Source organism: Protomyctophum parallelum (genome assembly GCF_964188405.1).
Source record: "Protomyctophum parallelum genome assembly, chromosome: 21".
NCBI classification, from domain to species: domain Eukaryota; kingdom Metazoa; phylum Chordata; class Actinopteri; order Myctophiformes; family Myctophidae; genus Protomyctophum; species Protomyctophum parallelum.
Window position 1 is genome coordinate 20,469,805 of NC_139713.1, and position 22,198 is coordinate 20,492,002.

Here is a 22,198-nt window from a genome sequence, read left to right on the forward strand (position 1 = left end):
TCTTCTCTTCTCTTCTCTTCTCTTCTCTTCTCTTCTAAATGGAAACAAACCAGAAGGGATTTTCTTTTGTGCTATCCCTTTTGGACTAAGTGTTTGACTGTACTCTTTTGCTGCTTTTACATTTCTGTCTAATAAACTATTGAATTAATCAATCAATCAAAGGGTACTGATGTCATCCAAGTATCCCGAAGGCCTTACGGGGCGTGTGGAGTTCAATGATGATGGAGACAGGAAGTTTGCTCACTACAGTATTCTCAACTACCAGAAGAGTCGACTCGTTCAAGTTGGCATTTACAATGGAACACAGGTCAGCTCAAAGTCCAATATGATGTAGGCTGGAAATATATCATACAATATGACATTAAGAGAATGGTTACAGAAAGAGCATACTAATACAAGGGCAGTTATTTTAAGGAATGACAAAACAACAACAACAAGCTAAAGACCAAAGCACCCTATAAGCAGGATGTCGCAAAATGCTTGGTAATCAAAAGAAAAGAACAGTTATATAAACCAGCTGACTCATCCGTGTTTAGCCTCATCAACCTCACATTGTTGGTTCTGGTGTTTTTGCTAAAGTGCGTGTTGCCTCCATGTAGGTGGTGATGAACAATCAGAGGAAGATCATCTGGCCTGGAGGAGAGACGGAGAAACCGCGGGGCTTCCAAATGTCCACTCGACTAAAGGTATATATGTGTGTGACACACACACACACACACACACACACACACACACACACACACACACACACACACACACACACACACACACACACACACACACACACACTTATGGACCTACAGCGATCAAATAACATGTTATAGACGAGGACTCAGGTAAATCTGTTCCCATGCAAGAATATTTGTTATATGGTTCATAAAGTTACGATTTTTATCTTTCAGGTGTGTCATGTTCCTGCAGGACTATTTCCTGTGTCCTTTATTTTACTGTGTGTACATGTGTTTGTGCACGTCTACGCATACGTGTGTATATATCGCCCAGGTGTTTGGTTGCCCATTCCAGCCTTTCTGTCCGGGTGAAAATATCTCTGCACGATAAACATCTTTCTCTCCCATCTGTTGTAGATAGTGACCATACACCAGGAGCCATTTGTGTATGTGAAACCCACGCAACTGGATGGGACCTGTAAGGAGGAAATGACATTAAACGGAGTCTTGATTAAAAAGGTTATCTGCACTGGCCCCAATGAGACCATCCCAGGTAACCCATCAGGGACGTTTATAGCATCACTGTGCTTTTTACTCAACCGCCAACCATCTCCAGGTGATGCATACATATATATACTGTAGGTATCTATATATGTATGCATATAGCTGTGTGTGTGCGCCATACTGTACGTGTGATCGCCTCTCATGTCGTGGAGTGTTTGGGTGTGTGTACTTTGAATGGAGTGTGAAGAAGTCTCATGTATACATGGTTGTGTGCCGGTGATGCTCGCCAGAAATAGTCCGTCTGTGCAAGCTCACGGCGCATTCTCTCAGCCGCGATGCATTCGTGAGCTTTTAGATCAGTGGTTCCCACTAACTCTTAGAGTTACAGACCCATAAGGGTCCATTTGGTTCCAAACTAGCGTTTAGCTGGGGACCCCCTGGAACTCCCTCAAGGACCTCTGGGGGTCCCCGGACCCCACTTAAGGAACCACTGGTGTACAGGATGTGTGGGGAATGGCTTTTTTAGGGTTTACAGACATATATTCAAATAAACAAAAGCAAAAAAGACAAACTTCACGACAACCACTTAGAGACACAGAAATCAGAACAAAGTAAAACATAAAACAAAACAGAACAGACAAATCCTATGAATAAAATTACAAAATAAAGAAAACTCAAATAGAACCTTTACTTGGGGGGCACCTTTTTAACATTCCATTACTCTATTATGTTTCACGTCTTGTCCATTTATACAATGACCATTTTTCCCCATCTTTTTTCATAGAGGTCTACTCTTATTCTTATTGTGAATGTCAACTTTTCCATGTCTTCAATATTGTCTATGATGGGTTTTTTTTAGCAAACGCCAGAGTGACACGCACACACGATTGAACCAGAACCAACACTGCTTTACTTAGTCTCTTGTCTCAGTACAGAACCGACTTCTTTGTTATTTCGCGCGCTGTGTATTACGTAGCATCCCATAATAACCAGTCTCTTAAAGGCATCTTAACCATTATCTGCAAACCCCATATAACACAGTGTCCATATTATTAGAACATAACAACGCTGTTCATTTGTTGTGAGCAGTGGTGGAAGAAGCACTCAGGTTTTTAATTTAAGTTAAAAATGTAATACTGTAAAGTAAAAGTTGCGTATTCTAAGTTTTATTGAGAGTACTAAAGTATCAAAATATACTGACAGTATCAAAGTAAAGTAAGTAAAATATATTTACTTAATCTACAAGCTCACTCAAAGTGTCATGCAATGCGTTGTGTAAGCTTGTAGATGGTTAATCTTTGAAAAGCCAACATACAGTTGAGTATAACATAGCTGGGTGATTAATGTATGTTTTGTACCATCTAAATCTGCTACAGTAGCTAGTAACTAAAGCTATCAGTGGAGTAAAAAGTATAATATTTGCCTCTTGAGATGTAGTGGTATCTAAGTATCCAAAAAATGTAAATAGTCAAATAAAGTAAAATAGTAATAGTACTTTCCAAATGTTACTTTCCACCACTGATTGTGAGTCTGCCGTGTCTGTGTGTGACACACATTTAGCTTTATGTATGTGTGTGCGCTGTAAGGATTATTTTGTTTTTCTTCCAAGATTAATGTCATGTATTTTCCTCCAGTGCGATTGTAACTTGCAGCTTCTGCTGGTTGTGTTACAGGACGCCCAATTGTACCTCAGTGTTGTTACGGATTCTGTGTTGATCTTCTGATAAAGCTGGCCATGACCATGAACTTTACCTATGAAGTGCATCTGGTGGCCGATGGGAAATTTGGAACACAAGAGCGGGTCAGTTTAACATCCGAGGAACGGATCCTTTAAGTCTTATTATTTATGCATTAATTAACGTGCATGAAATGCAAGATGTTTAAGTATATTTCACTCTATATAGTATGTGCCTCACTTGAATGATAAAGTATCTCCGCCAGGCCGAAGGGGGAAGATTACGTTTTCAACTATTTATTCTGTATTTGAACCGTTTGAAGAGATTTAGCCACTCAGACCCAAACCTTAGAATATTTTGTCCACAATGAAAGGCAATCAGAATATCAATTCTTCTACATTCTCTAATTGTGTAGACTTCTTGTTAATTGAGTAATGCAGATGCTCAACAATAATTAACTTTTGGTTATTTGTATTTGTATTTCATTTTACCCTCTCAAGAGTAAAATATCTATAAGGGTCCATTTGGTATTTTCGTTACCAACTTTCCATTTAGCTGGGTACCGCCTTTGAGGACCACTGGTGGTCCCCAGACCACTGGTTGAGAACCGCTGCACTAGACCCTAGAATGTAATGATGGAAGTCAATGGCATTCGGATCAGGCTGAAACCTTTCCCAATTACAGATAACGCCATTGTGACTGTCATCATAGACATGCCCAGATATGGAGTTCCACCCGGGCCTGGCAGAGATACGTTCCACTGAGCACACCATTCTAGTTTGTTATGAATCATCATTGTTAACAACTCTCACAGAATGCTTTATTGTTCACTAACTTCACTAACCTCCAAAGCTGAACCCAATGCGGAGTCATAGAACAAAGGTCTGTGGGGGACAAAGTCTCCTCCCCTCTGGCAGAACCTGGCGCAGAAGTGTGAAGTTGGCCATAGACGCTGTTCTGGTGTCAGTTTTTGAATTTCCCCACTAATGAATAAGGTCAGGAACAACATTGAAATAAAAACGTCTGGGTTTCCGAGGCTAGGTACAACCAAACGAAGAAGTGGGGAAAGGCTGACTCACAGTCAGTCAGTCAGGCGCTCACGGGCAACCTCACTGTCGTGTTGTATTGCATTGTTTCCACTCTGGTAATCTGGACAAAATGTTAAAACAATTTACAATTTACAATTTAGGCATTTAGCAGACGCTCTTAATCCAGAGCGACTTACATTTAGGCAAGAACAAAAGCATGGGAATACATCACATAAAAGCATTTATCATGAAACATGCGTAAGATAAGAAGGTAACAGTGGAATATCTATATGATGAAACTATACATACACTATACATAATAAACTATACATATTCACTACTATGCTATACATATGTACTATGGCGTGCTATGACTATATACAATACAATTATAGTGCTGTCGACATAACATGCTATAAGTCTGTGTCAAATGCTATCTAAGCCAACAGAAATGCTATGTAAGGGGTTAGGGTAAGTGCTATGGGCCATGATGGAGTCTGAAAAGGTGGGTTTTCAGGCTACGGCGGAAGATTGGGAGTGATGCTGCAGTTCTGACTGCAATGGGAAGTGCATTCCACAGTTTTGGAGCCAGAAGGGAGAAGAGTTTGGGACGTGTGGAGCGTTGTCCCGGCGTTTTTAGTGAGGGTACTTCCAGTTTCCCTGCGTTGGCTGATCTGAGTGCGCGGGAGGGTTTGTAGGGTTCAATCATACTTGTAAGATATGGGGGAGCCATACCTTTGGTTGCTTTGAATGCCAGCATCAGAGTTTTGTATTCTGTGCGGGCAGCGACCGGGAGCCAGTGGAGGGAGCGGAGCAGGGGGGAGACATGTGAGAATTTTGGCTGGTTGAAGACCAAGCGAGCTGCTGCATTTTGGATCAGCTGGAGAGGCTTAAGTGCACATGCTGGTAGGCCAGTAAGGAGGGAGTTACAATAGTCGAGTTTTGACAAGACTGTTGTCTGGATTAGGAGCTGGGCTGATTCCTGGGTGAGGAACGGTCTAATTCGTCGTATGTTATAGAGTGTGAACCTACATGATCGAGTGACAGCTGTGATGTGAGCTTTGAACGAGAGCTGACTGTCCAGGACAACACCAAGATTCCTGGCTGTTGGGACAGACGTTACCAGGGCGTTGTCTACGGAAATAGTTAGCTCCCGCATAGGGACAATGTGAATGTGAATGTGAATGTGATGTGGACAAGGACATGACATGGATGAGCTGAACAACATTGACTGAATGGACCCATGTACCAGCTCTGGGCCAGAGAAGACCATTCAGTCTATTTAGGGATTCATTTGCTTGCAAAGTTTAAGTCTTCACTTGTGAAATAATGCATCATAGTGTACATTAATCCCTTATTAATTAACACATAGACCTACTATAAATTCTTTGCTCAAGACAAAAATGTTCGTCAATGGACATCCCATCGAACATTTATGTTAGTTCAAGGTGAGGTTTTAACCGTGTATGTCGTACTGCTTGGCAATATTGATTGACAGAGAAACCAAGCAATAATGTGTCTTTCTAACACTAACCCACTACTCCTGTGACTGCAGGTAAACAACAGCAACAAGAAAGAGTGGAATGGGATGATGGGAGAGCTCCTGGGGGGTCTGGCCGACATGATTGTTGCCCCGCTGACTATAAACAATGAACGAGCCCAGTACATAGAGTTCTCCAAGCCGTTCAAGTACCAAGGCCTCACCATCCTCGTTAAAAAGGTATGTGAGCTTTTCCACACAGGTCTAAAAGGTTATTTTCGGCGCACGGCGGTGGCATCAAACGCACACATGCACGGAACTGAAACAGTCCCTTTTACTTCCATTCTATGTGAGCAAACGGAGGTGGAGCTTTTAGCTACTAAGCATTGCCGCGCCACGTGTCGTTGATTACGGAGTTCGAACCTTACCTCTTTTGACGACTTGGCATGTGTTGGCCACTCTCCTTCGGTTGTGCAACATGTGTGACCGTCACCGTATACCCTAAATCAGTGGTTCTCCAAGTAGCCCTGCTGGGACCCCCTCAAGGAGTCCCTTGGAGGTTCCGGGAGGGAGCAAAATGACCAAATGGACCCATACAGGCTGTGTACAAATGGAACCAAGTGGACCCTTACGGGTACATTTTGGATCCCTGGGGTAATGCTTGAAATAAAATAAAAACAGTTTGAGAACCACTGCACTCAATTAGGCATTAAATAAGGCTCAAGGTGATCTGCAGGAGAAGAGAGGAGAAGATCCGTGAATGTGTTTAATGACCATGTGTGGTGTGTGAATGACCATGTGTGGTGTGTGTTTAATGACCATGAGTGGTGTGTGTTTCTGTGAATGACCATGTGTGGTGTGTGTTGAATGACCATGTGTGGTGTGTGTTGAATGACCATGTGGCCATGTGTGGTGTGTGTTGAATGGCCATGTGTGGTGTGTGTGTTTAATGACCATGTGTGGTTTGTGTTTCCAGGAAATCCCTCGTAGTACACTGGACTCGTTCATGCAGCCGTTCCAAAGCACTCTGTGGCTGTTGGTGGGTCTATCGGTGCATGTGGTGGCGGTGATGCTTTACCTACTAGACCGGTTCAGGTACAAGAGGAACCTCTCTTTCTGTGTGTGTGTGTGTGTGTGTGTGTGTGTGTGTGTGTGTGTGTGTGTGTGTGTGTGTGTGTGTGTGTGTGTGTGTGTGTGTGTGTGTGTGTGTGTGTGTGTGCACGCGTGCATGTGCGTGTGCGTGTGCGTGTGATTGCGTGCGTGGATCTGGGCGTGTGCGTGCGCGCCAATCTACACTCTCCTCCTGACGGCTGCAGATCTTCCATCTCAGCGGTGCACAGGGGAGGGTAGAGGTGAAGATCGCCTCCAAACCATCTCACTGCTCTGTCCGTCTGCGGCAAACGTCTCTCTGTCTCTCTTCTCTTCCCCTTTGGGGTCGAATATCCTCTGGCTTTTTGCTTCGCTCATGTAGACCCCCCTCCTCCACCTCCCTTTCCCTTCCCTGTACTCTATAAGTATAAGGGTGTTTCTCCTCCCCCGTTCTTCCGAAAAATGAATTCTCACCTGTTGTCTCCTGCGACCTCCCCTCCTTCCTCTAGCCCGTTTGGAAGGTTTAAAGTAAACAGTGAAGAAGAGGAAGAAGACGCCCTCACCTTATCGTCCGCAATGTGGTTCTCCTGGGGAGTGTTGTTGAACTCTGGAATAGGAGAAGGTGAAAACTGGAATTAAAAGACGTATACTGTTGTGTTATGCGATGTCCTTAAACCAGCGATTTCCAACCTGTTAGCCGGGGCCCACTATAGTGGGCCAGGATTTGAATGATAATATCATATTAATGTTTAATGTGTTAGTTTCACTGATCCAATCCAGATCACAATCGATTGATTGATCATTAAACTAGACTGAAAATGCACACGCTCCATTTGAACGCTTTTTTTTTAAACAATATATTTATTGCATTTTTTTTACAAACCGACAATACAACAGAACAATACATAATACATCAGACTTTACTTAAAAAAATAAAATAAAACATACAGTACATACATATATAAATACAATATAATAAAATAAGGGCACTTAGACTGGTAACAACAACAAAGACCAAACAGCTGCAGAGAATACAATTAGACATTTTCAGTTTCCACCATTAAATAAGATAAATCATTAACCGTAATATATTGGATAAACCGTCCCCATATTTTATCAAATAATTTGACCATTTTGACCAGATGTTAAAGTGGACGAACACTTTTGAAATTGTCAAGTGAGCCCTGATCCGGAAAAGGTTGGAGACCACTGGTTTAACTCAATGACAAAGCATGCCCAAGATCTGCTCACATTTCGCCAGTGATGCAGTCATTTTGCTTATTGCTTTGCAGCTACACCACAGTCACATTTCTCGTTGTTACGCGGCCTGCCGAAAGAACACAGTAAAATCGATGTGAAGTTGAGCAAGTAAGTTACGTGTAGATACATACTCATGGTTACTGAATGAAATGCAATGTGTTGTTTGCACCTGTCCAACATCTATAGGTGCACCGCGCAGCTTCTCAGCGAGAATCTTAGGCATGGTGTGGGCTGGTTTTGCCATGATCATCGTGGCATCATATACTGCCAACCTGGCAGCCTTCCTGGTGTTGGACCGGCCTGAGGAGCGCATTACCGGCATCAATGACCCGAGAGTATGTATGCAGCATATAGGGCTGTCACAATTATTACATAATCGCCTAATCGCAATTGTTTTAGATAAATAGCAATTATTTCATCATCATAATCGGCAATCACCACCATCTGAAATATGTTCATATATTTTCCAAATTTTAAAGAGAATAGTGGAAATAGTAGATCGGCCATTTCCACTATACATTTTTTCTATTCTTTTTTTTTCCCAACTATAAAGCATAAAGTTAATGTAAGTTATTTGTCATATCTTTCCTGTGCAACTTTAGTGTACGAAGCCTAAAAGCCAAACAGAAATGTAATTTCTATTCAAAAACACAATTAAATCGTTAAATCGCAATCATTTGATCATCGAATAAAATAATCGTGACAACCCCGCATGTATGCATTCCTGACCAAATGGTCCTGTTGTTGTTTCGCTACACTTTGTAAGTCGTTCTAATCTAAGGTTAAAACCAGGTAGCGTGAGGTATGTGTGCCTAAAATAATGCCTTCTTCTGCTCGTATTGCCATGCACAGCTCAGGAATCCATCAGACAAGTTCATCTACGCCACGGTGAAGCAGAGCTCCGTGGACATCTACTTCCGGCGGCAGGTGGAGCTTAGCACCATGTACCGTCACATGGAGAAGCACAACTATGAGAGTGCCGCCGAAGCTATCCAAGCCGTGCGTGACAAGTGAGTCTCGGCCAGGTTGGGCCGACCATCACTGGTCGGCCCACAGGCTCAGCCTGTCAGAGCGGGCATGTAGCAAAGGGCCAGTCCAGGCCAACCCGCGGGATCACGGACCGTTGGACCAGGCGAGGGCACGCCGGCGGGACTTACCGCGGCGTCCTCTCTGGTCCGGGCCCGTCGCCCCCCTAATCGAGGCCTGGACGTGGCTCACACTGGGCCTGGAGCCCAGTGTGAAGTTAAGTTAAGGAACACCACCTTTTTCAGGTTGTACCCAGTCGAGCATCTTTGAGATGGGGGGAATCCAATGGGGGACACGCTCTCATCCGTCCGGCATTGGATTTCATGTAAACGTTGGCCCGGTAAAACTGTGTGCGAGAATGGGGGGAGGGTTGTTGGTTGGTATGTGTATGTAAATCATTGTACTGTTACACCGTAACCCCTACTCCACCCCCACCCACCCCCTGCCCACGCCCCTCCCCTTTCCCGCTCCCCCTCCCTTCCCCTGCCCCACAGCAAGCTGCATGCATTCATCTGGGACTCTGCGGTGCTGGAGTTTGAAGCCTCGCAGAAGTGCGACCTGGTGACCACGGGAGAGCTGTTTTTCCGTTCGGGCTTTGGCATAGGCATGCGCAAGGACAGCCCCTGGAAACAGAATGTGTCCCTGGCCATTCTCAGGTCTGTCCCAGCCGAAGCAGCATTTACTCGTATGACATCTTGTTTCATTTTTGTTTTCTTCTTTTTTTTATCTTTTTTATAATTTTCTTCTTCTTTTGCAGCCACCCAAAACATCGCCTTTTGTTAGCATCTTCTCTCTTTGTGTCTCCCCTATCCCACCCTTTGTCTATCTGTCTGTTTTGTCTTTTGTCGCTTCCCAGGTCACGTCTTCGTCTGTCTCTCTGTCTTAGTGTCTGTCAAACATACCTGTCCCGCTGTCCGTGTGTGTGTTCCCGTCTTGAGTCGCAGTCTGGGTAGTCGGCGGCTCGAGGGAGGGGGGGTCGTGTTTTAACTTTGTGACCTTTCTTCCCACTACCGCTCCCCTGACCCCACACCCCCACCCCCCCCCCCACCCCCACCTACAGTTCTCATGAGAACGGCTTCATGGAAGACCTAGATAAAACCTGGGTGAGATACCAGGAGTGTGACTCAAGGAGCAATGCCCCAGCCACACTCACCTTTGAGAATATGGCAGGTATGGTCCCTCTGGTCTAAAGAAACCGTTTTAAAAGTGATTGGACAAAAACTGCAGTGGTAAGGTACTGTGGCCCTTTTTTGTCCAATACCTTTCAAATTAAATGTTTTTAATTTGAAAAATTGTGTTTCGCTCCTACGGTGCTCCTACAGTGCTTTTACGGCACCGTGCACGTTCTTGGTGCGGTCATCGTCTACCATTAATTCTCACATTGTGCGGCGACTGCTGACCATGACCTGCAAACCCACGTGGTCTTGTTCAGTAGGAGCAAAAGAGTTACAGACCAGTGCCTCATCTTCTACTGTTCTGCCATTTGTGTGTGTTTGTGTGTGTGTGTGCGCGTGTGTGCGCACGCGTGTGTGCGTGCGGCCCTCTCGTCCCCCCGACAGGTGTCTTCATGCTGGTGGCCGGAGGCATTGCAGCAGGAATCTTCCTCATCTTTATTGAGATCGCTTACAAGCGCCATAAAGACGCCCGCAGGAAGCAGATGCAGCTGGCCTTTGCGGCCGTCAACGTTTGGAGGAAAAACCTGCAGGTATGGATGATCTCCTCCGCTGTCACTCTCAGGGTGGAGGGGGGACAGCTGGGTAGGGCCCCCCCCCCTCCCCCTTCATCTTTTGGATGGAAGAGTTCCATCTTTGACCTCTCTGTTGCCTTTATTATACAGAGAGAGATTTCTTTATTTGCAGTTTGAGAGCTATTTGAGAAACGGTGACGGTGACGTCTGGTGCCTTCGCTGAAGCGCTTGGCCAGCGGCCACGCCGGTACAGGTCCTTGTAAAGGTCCTGGTACAGGTCCTAGTAAAGGTCCTGGTACAGGTCCTGGTAAAGGTCCTGGTACAGGTCCTGGTAAAGTGCCCCCCGGGGCCAACCATGCCCGTGTCTCTTGTGTGTGCCTACAGGACACTAAGGATGCCTCTGGAAGTCAAGCAGTGGCTGGGACGTCACTAACGTCGTTAGTATGTAACAAATTAGCAGAGTCATCTTCACCCCAAGTCACCTTTCATTTAAGCGTACTGATTAGAGTACTAATTAGATAATTAGCTTAGTGGCCCTTATATAAGGATATCTGGAATTCTTAAAATAATAATAATAGTAATAATAACAATGATAATTGTGCATTCTCCATCCATGCATGTATTGGTAGTTCTATGCTGCTGCACTGGCGCTTACAATGTTTCATAAATGTCAGATGACGAGGCCAAGAGGCATGGTCTAACGCACGGCTGTAAATGATCAGATGACGAGGCCAAGAGGCATGGCCTAACGCACGGCTGTAAATGATCAGATGACGAGGCCAAGAGGCATGGCCTAACGCACGGCTGTAAATGTGATACAGCAATGACGTTTTCATTTTCAATGCACTTTGAAAGTGTCATATCTCTATTGACTTACTTGACTCCGGGCGGCCATACTAACAGCAGCTGTGAACTAACACATCAAAGAGCATATAGCGACTAAAAATCAATGCCCTGTCAGGGATGACACATGCATCGCTGTACAGAAGAACACAGCATTGGTACATTGGAGTTTTTTGCTCATAACCTGTCTGTGTGGTGTCCATGTGTCAGACGCTTAACATAGAGCAGGATCAAAGACAACTCGCATACCCAGGGGGCTTTGTTGTTTGTGCAGCTCAATGTCCGCTCAAGCAGATAGCAATTCAAGCTGCAACAGCTGCGGCATGATGTCCTGAGTCCATTCGCTGAAGAACATGATTTGCCCTCGCCGTCAACTGGCTCTGTGGCTAAACGCAGTGCCCTTATAAAGAATGTGGCATAAACAGTCAGTTTCGTGGCTCATTAGAGCTCATAGCTCTCATAGGTTTAGAACCGGAAACGCATATGTGACCGTTTCTGACCGAGGCTAAGTCATTCTTCGTTCGTTTTTTTTCCATAGCTTCAAATTGACATATTGGTTGTTCAGTTTGACCCACCAGTTTTGGAGATAGCGGAGGAGATCATCCATACCTGCAGCTCTTTCCTCAGATAACAGCGAGTTGAGAAAACAGGCTTGAAAGGTTCACTTCTGTGGACTCTAACATTACACTTAGCTACATGTTTAAGCATGTATTTCATATTTACATTTACAATGTTATGAAGGTGTTCTGCTGCTGAGACAATCAAATTGGAAACTGACAGGAAATGTTTAATGCCCCCTTCTGGAAAAGGGAACTACAGTTATGCACAGGGGTCTGTTGACCACATTCACAAGGCGTCCGTTTTGCTTTTATGTCATGCTTGGGGGAGGAGGGGGTCTCACCCCCCCGAGTATGACATGCTGTGAGAGCAAAATGGACACATGTGTGAATAATCACTTCCACTGTATCTGTGGCGCAATGTAGCACCCCTCCACGCCCCCCCACGGCTCCCACAAGTCTTCCTTGTTTCGACCTACCTTCAACGTGGGTGCGGCGGCGTGTGGGGCACAGGGGTCCCACTCGTAGACACTGTGAGTCTGTGATGTGGCCTCGGTGGCCTGTCTGTCACATGCTGGCTCTTTGAGAGAGCCCTTGACAAAAGGGTCACTGGTTCTGGCCCTGTTGTTGAATAGCGGCGACAGCAGGGCCAGAGAAAGGTACAGTATAAGACCACAGTCTCGGGTGCCTGTCAGCAAATCAATGTCCTTCTGAAACTGTCTTCCATTGACCTTATACTATTGTGTAAGTGTTGTGTGTGCCCTCATATGAATGTACATTGTCTATAGGCACATACGGCAGGCAAATGCATGCAGTAGAGGGAGGGCTCACTGAGAAAGGAGAGGGGACACTCAAAACTATGCGTGTAATTTGCAGACGTTCTTCCAGATCCATGTCACTGATGTCAGCCATGGTAATGCCGCCTTTTCATGCTCAAATTATACCAGTAGTAAAGCCAGAGCCAATCTACAAGTTGCGAGTACATGGTATAGGCTACGTCGGCTATTTTCGGTGCGCTGCGCTGTCATATATAGGACAAAGGATAAATCCGGCGGCAGGCACCAATATGGCTCACGGTCACGGACATGCATCTCTGCACAGGGGCTCTCACAGGCCAGGCCCTGGAGCGTCAGGACAGAGATCAACAATGTTCCCTTCACTCAGCCTGCTACAGTATGACCGCTGCAATGGGCTCTCGTGCCAACGGTATGCAGGAGCCAGGCAGCGCACCAAATTAATTCAACGTTATTTAATTAGATTACAGTTCCTGCATTGTGTTGAATAGGATAACAAGTGTACGTATGTGTCCTCCTCCTTCCTTAGTAGAGTAGATACTCCACACCTGTGTTTAGTTGTTGGTATCGATTTGACTTGCTTTACGTGTTTTTGTTGTATGTATTGTATTTAGGCTATGTATGTACTGTGTATGTATGTATGTATGTATGTATGTATGTATGTATGTATGTATGTATGTATGTATGTATGTACAGTATGTATGTATGTATGTATGTATGTATGTTTATGTATACTGTATGCATATGTACAATATGTGTTTAAACTGTTGGGTATTATGCAAATTACTACTGAATGCTGTATTTTGCACCTCTCAGCATAGTAACTCCAGAGTACGTGCACTTCTGAATAACCAAAGTCCCCTCATGGGGCAACAACTGTCTCTGTTGCTATTGGCTCTAGCTGCTTCCACAATGCTCTTCAAAGATGTAGGGTTAAAACTGTGGCTGGCATAACATGCTTAAGATGCTCTTTCCAGTGCAACGATATGGTGATGTAGTGGAGGATGAACCGGTTTTGTTTCTCTGAAATAAGTTACCTAATGAACCTTTTAGAAGCTTTAAATACAGCTTTAAATACACAACATGTGTTGTGTACTGTGATCTCTGTCACTATACCAATCTCTTCCTACCAGTAAGACACCTGAGGGCGAGACCTCGCCATAAAGGTTGCATCCACTGGCCATATATGAGCGTATCTTGAGTGTACAAGGTGTGATGAGGTCAGATCAAGATATGGAATGTCAGTCTCAGAACAGGTCAGCTCCATAATATGGAGATCTAAGGGTGGCAGCGGGGGCAGTGTATTGAATATACAGGGTTTGATGAGGGCCCAGGTAGGGCCGGGCATACATTTTCGGGCCTGTTGAGAACTAACACCTGCCAAGTAATGTGCTGGCCCAGTAATCGCCTACTCAAGTTGAGAAGAATTTGTGCGTGGGCGAATGCACAGAGCCGAACATTAATCCAGGGTTGTATTCCTGTGCGGTTGGTGAGTCAACCCTATCCTAAAGCTTGGGTGATAGACATAGGATCCATTTTTCAAGTAAATGATTGGCTATCCCCAAAGAAAAAAAAAAACTCTTGTTATGAGGTTCTAATCTAACAAGCCTTTACATACTGGTTTAGGTGTATTGTAAATATTCACAGACTTATTTCCTCCCCCACTACATCACAGAGCAGCTATGCCGGCTTTATTCAGAAGTGCATATGAACGTACTTGAATATGAATGTACTTAAAGCAACATGAGAGGCAGAGAGCCAAATCTATTGAGTGACGACGATGGCGGTGTTTAACGGTGATGCATTTCAACGACGGTTTCCAATGGGAGTCGAGCTACTGCTGTATACTGTTGCGTGTCACACACACACACACACACACACACACACACACACACACACACACACACACACACACACACACACACACACACACACACACACACACACACACACACACACACACACACACACACACACACACACACACCACTCTACATCTGGTGGTCCAGCATGCTTTGCATGGCCGGGACTGCACACTTTTGGGGGGGCTCTTGGACAGACAAGCCGAAAAAGAACGGGAACACCAATGTCAATCACATGGGCATTGATTTTTTTTCTTTTCCTGACTTCGAACATTGAACAAAATTCTGACTGAATACAGTATGATGGATGGTTGTTTACTAACTTATGAGATGTCATCTTACCAACAGGAAAAACACCTTTTTCATTTTTTTTATGGATGAATTCATTCAAGCGGTTCTAAAAAAAGGAGTAATAAGTTACCCAATGACCATTACTCATCTATCCTCCATGCCAGCCCCTCACCATCAAGAGGCTGAGAGAACTTGTGTGATTAGCATGGTCATGGGTGGAACACCACTTAACCACGGATATTTCCTAAATGTTTAGGAAAATCTACAAGCTCACAATGCATCATGATGTGTTGTTATCTTGAAGATCCTAGCTTGTGGCTCCAGAGCGTGTAGATGTCGAGCCTATACTTAGCCTATATATGCCCAAAATCGGGACGCCAGGGTTAACCACTTAAACCCCCAGCATCTGTATTCTTACAGAGTACAGAGTCCTGAGGGACTCCGCTCAACCAAGTACAGGTTTTAAGTGGTTAAAGTGGTCGGACGAAACTAAGTCATGTGACCAGATGCAAAGGATGCACTGTGTGGGCCCAGTGCTGGCCTGGATTGATTTGTCATGCTATTTGTTTTGTGTTGCGTATTCTGTTATCAGAGGTCGCTCTCCTTATTAATCTCCCATACACTGTCCCCCTTTGGCATGTTGAAATTCACACCACACTGCCCCTGCCTCCCTCCTCTCAAATGTCATCCCGACACTGATCTCCCAGTTGCATCTCACTCGACATCCATAGCACACAATGCTGTCTGACATTCTTTTTAAATAGCAGCTTTTAGAAGCACCATCTTTACAGATATCCTCACTTTAACACGGTGAACCTGCACAGCAATCTTATACCATCGTCCCCCTCTATCTCCTGTTAAAGGCAGCTTTAGTGCAGCTATTATGGCTTCACAAAGCTTTTGTATTATTTTTCCACACTCCATTTCATTCCCCAGAGTGTGGAGTGAATTTCCATTATACCATAATATCGGGTATAATGAATTTCAATGGCTTTAATTAATGACTTGTTTTTATGTTACCACCTTTTCATAGTTGCCTCTTGGAAGCCTCTCTACCTTTTCTCCATAACTGCCTGGCTTTGGATGTGGTGTTTGCTTTGCTAGTTTTTATATTCACACTTTCTTAGTTGACTTTCGCTTAAGGATCCTTTTAAAGTATAACGATCTAACAGCGGATGGATATTTATTTCTTTATTTTTCTTTTCTCCCCTCTATGCAGCCCTCTTCCTCTCTAGAGACTCAGGATGTAAGAATACCTTAATATGAGCTTTTTGCAAACAAACACCCAGTTATTGTGCTGTGCTGTAGATATTGAGAGTAGCTATGTGGGGCACTCTGATGGTATGAGGGTGGGAGGGCATTAATTTACATTTTCATCATGTAAGGATACGGATAAACTTGAAGACAAATCAATATTTTATTATGTTTTTGACAGGAATATGCAATATTTCCCCCCATAGCTTTTGACAAGGGTTGACTTGGAAGTTGGAACCGTATACACAGAAGTAGAGTCTAGCAAATTTGACTTTTGTAATGTCTTCGTTTTTGGCATATTGACTGTTTCTGTTGATGCTTTTTTTCCCTCCTGTGAGAGCTGTTGTGTGCTGGGATAAGGGGATGCAGTTGTATGCGTGCAGTGTGTGCAGGCGGGAGTGAGTGTGTCAAGTAGGATATTGTGGATGGTTAAATCAGTGTAGTGCAGGTATCACCCACTGACATCCTTTACTGGTCATCACTCCAACCATTCCAATGCATTTCTATAGAGGTCTGGGGGTGTTTGGATGTGCTAATGCATTTCTAGGGGGATCTCCATCTTGTACAGTCCTGGCATGATAAAAAAACGTATTATTGCACAAAAGTGCAGATAACTGACTTGCCTTAAAGGAGCCTTCATGACCCAACTACCTTAGCCACTATCACAACTAGCAGGCTTTATCGCATTCTTTTATCCCCATTTGAACTTCTTACACGTCCAAAAAAAAACTAAAAATATGTAGTCATTCTAATGGAAACCTCCCTCAAAGTCATTGGGTTGGCGGGTGGTGGTACAGGAGGTGGAGGTGGTGGTGGTTATCATAGTGGGGAAGAGAGAGAATGGAAATCAAGGTTGTCACCCCAGCCCAGGACCACGAATAATGTTTGTACATATATTCATTTTAGGATAGAAAAAGTGGTAGAGCAGAACCCGAGCCCAAAAAGAAAGCCTCTTTTAGGTCCATCAGTACCAACCTGGCCTCCAACATCAAGAGACGTAGGTCCTCCAAAGACGGCACGGTAAGAAGACGAAGAAGCGACATCTTCCCTAATTTACTCTTCCCCCTCCTCTCTATACTTCTTCCTTCCCTCTGTCTCTCTTCGTTCACTTTTCTCTCTCCTTATACTCTTCTACCTCTGTCCTCTCTTGCCTACATACACATCCCCATCTGCGACTTGCGAGAGAGAGACTCCAACCATGACTCCGCTCCACCCCATTCCACGGCCACATGTCTGTCAGTTCAACCCATCGATCAGCCATCCCAGCATCTGTAGGCCAGTGCCCTCTACAGGCCAGGGGACTTCAGTGCAGGAGTGCAGATCAGGCCAGAAGCTTGATTTTATTATAACTCACACTTAGACCTATAAATATGAGCCATTGCAGGCTGTGGGCAGAGCAGGGCCAGCTTTTTGGGGTTGAATGGACTTTTTTAGGGGGCATGCATGGTGTCAGAGGAGGAGGGCCACACCGCAACGTAAGCAGTCTGCCAGTGGTGCTTATGTTGGGCTGCTGTTATTCCCTGCGCCTGGTTTGAACGTGGATGTTCTTGGTGGTTGTGTCTCTTAGATGTGATATATATGTGCGTGCGTGTTTCTACACACACATGCGTATGTGTGTCTGACTGTCTGTACACACACACATGCGTATATGTGTCTGTACACACACACACAGGCGTATGTGTGTGCGTTTGTGTATATTTGTGTGTTTGTGTCCTGTCATTTTGATTGCTCGATACTTTACATCCATCTTTTCTTATTGCACTTCCTCTTGTGTTGTTTTGGTTCTTCTTGTTGGTTCGCTTTTGGTTCATTGGAAAGCATGCGCCAGTGTTTTTGTCATTTCCAGACGTGTTGCCGACGGTAGTCTCGTCCTTTCGATAACAAACTAATATGACTGTGTTTTACCAACATGTCTATTTCAGGATTGTGCTCATGGACCTCGATTATAGGTTTACTTTTGCTTTCACCATGTTTTGTTTGTCTACTACAAATGTATTTATTTTCCAATGTCTTTGTTCTTGTCCAACTGTGCATGCCTCTTTAAGGGTCTGTTCTAAGGTTGTGAAGACAATTTGAATAATCATTAGTTGTTTGTTTTGTTTGTGTGTGTATGTGTATGTGTGTGCTTTGTCTTCTTGTTTGTTCTTTTTTTTGTCTTCGTTTTGGTCTTTTAACAACTTTGAAGCCTCAAACTCTTACTGTGTTGTTGACACAGTTAAATCCTCTTTTAAATGAACAACCATTGTAATTTTAATCTATTTGACCTCGGATGTGTCTCCATAATCTGTTTGCTACAGGCTACAGCACAGTAATAGTGTGACTAGTTCTCATTCTTTCACAGTCCAGTAGAAAAGGCTCATGCACTCATTGCTGTTGCCGGCTGTCGTTTTACACACGGATGGAGCATTTTGACAAACTAGTGACCTGCAATTGTTTGTGCCCCAGCTGCTCAGCCAGACGTAGCTGGCTGGTGACCAAATCTGACCATGGTCATATTGAGCATGGTCAGATTCACACCAATAGCTACAGTACAATCTCTGGAGCTGGAATAGACATTGATAAATGGTATATATGTTCTATGTTCTTGTTTTTCTTTTTTTTTAGGTACATATTTGGATATGTTCCCTTTTTTAATATGTTTTTTCCCCCTCTCTTTCTTTCTCTTGTGTTAACTTGTCTTTTATATGGATGTTATTTAATTTATTTATTATTTTTTAACTATAACCCTGGATGAGAATCATTAGAATGGGTCGATGTTGAAGCCAAGAAGATTTGGGATCACCGTTATTACTTTGTCCATATGAGGTTCTGCATTGTGTTGTGGAAGTTTTAGTCTTATGGCCTTCTTTAAAACAAAATGGCTAAAATAGAATACACACACAAAAAAACAAAAACAACAACCAGCTATTTAGGATTTAGTGTGTAACCTAAAAAGATGCTCTAATGGAATCAATTTACCATCCTCAGTCTTTGACCATTATTTTTGATTTTATATAAGTGTTATTATTTTATATTAATGGCTATCAATGGAGTGTCAGTGTCCCTCACCCACATGCCCACACTGCTCCTCTCTCCCTCTAAAAGCATGTCAATTATTGTAACTGTTCATAGATACGTACATTAGACCTAGCTGCGGTACAAGTAGAAACGGTAGTCAAACTGTATTTTGTGGCCCTACTGTAGATGCCATGTAACTACACAGTAATTACGCCGTAATTACATGTATATGTTTATGCATTTGTAACACCCAAGAGTGTACAGATCTAACCGAAAGGTTGCATTTGTACACTCTCAAGAGTTAAATTAGCACTCTTTGGATTTGTACTGTGTAGCATTTCCGACAACTGTTATAGTGATTAACCACTTAAACCCCAGTATTGTGGGGGAAACTCGAGCTCGATCTGAGCTTGTCGATCGGCTATTTTCAGCCAAAGCTTTCCCCACAATAACAGAAAAGACCCTAGCAGAGAGCCCTGTGGGCTATATAGGGTTTAAGTGGTTAAGTAAGATGTTAACCTCTTAACTGTGGTGTTGATAGAGAAGTGTCTCTCTTAGCTGGTCCACCGGACCCCCAGTAGGGCTCCGCTGTTAGTGGCCTCACTCACAGCAGGCCCTCAAGGTACAGCATATGAGGACACCCGAATAGGGGCTCTACTAAGCCATACGATGATGCAACTCCTGGGTCCAGAGAATAAGGAGCATCTGCTCTTGTTTATTATAGGAAAAACTATTTAAAAAATATGCATTACAATTAATGAATATCGATTACGGGTATTATTTGGATGTTGCCCCGTCAGTGAGCATGTTAGTTGCATCACAGCAGCTTATGAATCTCATATGCTTGAATGCAATGGCTGCATCAGCTTCGAATAAAAGGCACTTAAAGTCTTTCGGCCACTGTAGATCTTGCTTATTTGAATCATTGAGGAAAACTAAACGGATATCAGTGAAGTAATACTTGATCACTGTTCTGGTTGTTTACATTGCATTCCCCTATAACACTGTACAGTAATTATAATTAATGGTAATATCAAATCCCTTTCTTAAAAAACTGCTGTGACTTACATTTTCCAACATGTCACCGAGAGTCCTAATCCAGGTGGAGTAAATTGGATTACGACTGACATGTTGGAAATCTTTCCGATGTTTTATACGGACATTATCCAGAGTACGATTCAACACAACAACGCTGTTCTGTTGAAGATGTGATAAAAACACAACAAAACATTGCAAGATCTGTTCACACGGTCATATTTACAATGGTTAAGGAGTGAGTTAGTCTTTACGTGAATGACCACAGTGGGGAAACCTCAGCATTGTACAAAATATGGCTTCTTTCTGCTATCACACCCAAGGCAGACTACATAGTCAAAAGATGTTTGGCTTACACAAAAGCAAAAATCACAGTTGCCATAGCAACGTGGAACTGGGATTGTTTTTCTCTTTCTTTCTCCCTTAAGCCTAATGTATACTTCGTCACACGACAGTATCGCTGACTAAAAATAACCGGTTTTCAACCGTCAGTTGTTTTCAGTGAACAAAGTGTACATCAGGCTTTCACTCAGCACTATATCACACAGTAGATGTGTATTAGTGTATATCATGCACTCTGCTTTAAGGAGAAGCTTAGTGATTTAGGGACTGGGTGTAAGAGTCCAAAGCACAGAGGCGTCATTTTAGAAATATAAACGGCTGTAGCAAACAAAGTGACCACTTAAACCCCCTTTTACAAAGTAGCAGAAGATATGCGTAAAATGACAGAATTTAAGGTTAAATGCAAACGTCAGGGGGTGGCAATTGCCATCTCCTGAGACCCAAAATGACGCCCCTGTCCAAGCACACGTACAGCACTTTGAACCAGTCCACAGTGTGAACCTCAGTCGTCATTCAACTTCAACCCCATCAGTAACTACAATTCTGCATAAACGATGAGTTTAAAAATGAGCTGCCTTCTAGCCATGGCTGGAAGTGATTGCCCAGTCGTTTTATGAGGTTTTAAATTCGGCCTGTGGCCTGGTTTAAATGAGCTGCGATCAGTGATCTGCGAGTCAGTGGCATTACATTTTGTGCCAAGGGGGTTCTGGGTCTGAGTCCAAGTCGGTTTTCACTCCTACCCAGCAGTACAGCTGGTGATTTCACTAATTAGTTATGCCTCCTCTGGTTGAAGGTATGTTAATTAATGAGATCACCGGGTTGAAGGGTGAAGATGAAAAAAAGAGTCAACTTCCACAGCACATGACTAAATGCCACTGTTCCAGAACCACAGGATCTTACATCTACTCTACTTTAGAAACGAGCTAACCCACCTCAGGCAGAGCTGCGTTGCTTCACTAAAATCAGATCCAATCTTTTATATTTTAATCGGATTCAATTTACAGTAGGCCTAGTCTGCCCGAGGAGGGTTAAAGAACCTGTCTGCTTCAAAGATTTCCACAGAAATGAAGCACGGGCATTCTGCCATTTTATTTTATTTAAATTTTGAATAAAAACAAATTCTCACAATTGCTAATTGAAAAAGGAAAATAAAAATAAAATAAACTAATTAAAAAAAATTGTCACCATATGTCGTTTGTGGTGTTATTTGTCCGAAAATGACACAGCATTTTGTTTCTCCCCCTTCCTCCCCTCTCTCTCTCTCTCTCTCTCTGCAGCAGTATCCACCCACTGACATCACGGGCCAACTCAACTTGTCAGACCCGTCTGTCAGCACAGTGGTGTGAGGGGGAGCGATAAGACGAGATTTGCTCCCAGAGGAGAGAGAGGAGAGAGAGAGAGGGGAATAAGAAGAGAATTCGACGGAGAGAAAGAGAAAGATAGAGGCTCGGAGAGGGAGAGAGTCTTCTCCCTGTTCCACTGTCATGTACTGTGCTATGGAGCTCATCGTTACCGAAGCCTTGCTGATGAGGCCTTTCGCTGCCATGTGGGGCAGAGCTTCAATGGCGTTTCTGGAGGATAAGTGGATAAAGACACTGACCTTTGCACCTTTTAAGTGTCAGAATTAATCTGACATTAGATGTTTCTATAGTCCTGAGCATGCATAGAACACAAAAATCACACAACGGTTTCTTTCCTGTATATTCTTAGGGGAACCTTATTTAATCTATTTATTATTATTATTTTTGCTCTTATTTAGTGTTATTACTTACAATTTCGTGTTATTTACTTACACATGGCATTGT

The 22,198-nt window shown here is 43.6% G+C and overlaps 1 protein-coding gene across 4 annotated transcripts in view; it reads left to right on the top strand.

The window, feature by feature from the left end:
• The window catches only part of LOC310879410 (glutamate receptor ionotropic, NMDA 1), a gene marked incomplete at both ends in the record, with an annotated part of 35,686 nt that extends 13,947 nt beyond the window's left edge, over window positions 1–21,739 (top strand). Inside the window, 15 exons of one of the 4 annotated variants that reach the window (XM_083794070.1) lie at window positions 163–307; window positions 600–686; window positions 1,086–1,221; window positions 2,846–2,973; window positions 5,432–5,596; window positions 6,333–6,451; window positions 6,955–7,067; window positions 7,892–8,040; window positions 8,558–8,715; window positions 9,226–9,387; window positions 9,792–9,901; window positions 10,291–10,436; window positions 15,985–16,011; window positions 16,926–17,039; window positions 21,671–21,739. In XM_083794070.1, coding sequence (XP_083650196.1) covers window positions 163–307; window positions 600–686; window positions 1,086–1,221; window positions 2,846–2,973; window positions 5,432–5,596; window positions 6,333–6,451; window positions 6,955–7,067; window positions 7,892–8,040; window positions 8,558–8,715; window positions 9,226–9,387; window positions 9,792–9,901; window positions 10,291–10,436; window positions 15,985–16,011; window positions 16,926–17,039; window positions 21,671–21,739 — 1,828 coding nt within the window. The remainder of the gene's footprint in view (window positions 1–162; window positions 308–599; window positions 687–1,085; window positions 1,222–2,845; window positions 2,974–5,431; window positions 5,597–6,332; window positions 6,452–6,954; window positions 7,068–7,891; window positions 8,041–8,557; window positions 8,716–9,225; window positions 9,388–9,791; window positions 9,902–10,290; window positions 10,437–15,984; window positions 16,012–16,925; window positions 17,040–21,670) is intronic. The other 3 variants (XM_083794068.1, XM_083794069.1, XM_083794071.1) reach the window with 3 other exon arrangements.
• Between the last annotated feature and the right edge of the window lie 459 nt (window positions 21,740–22,198).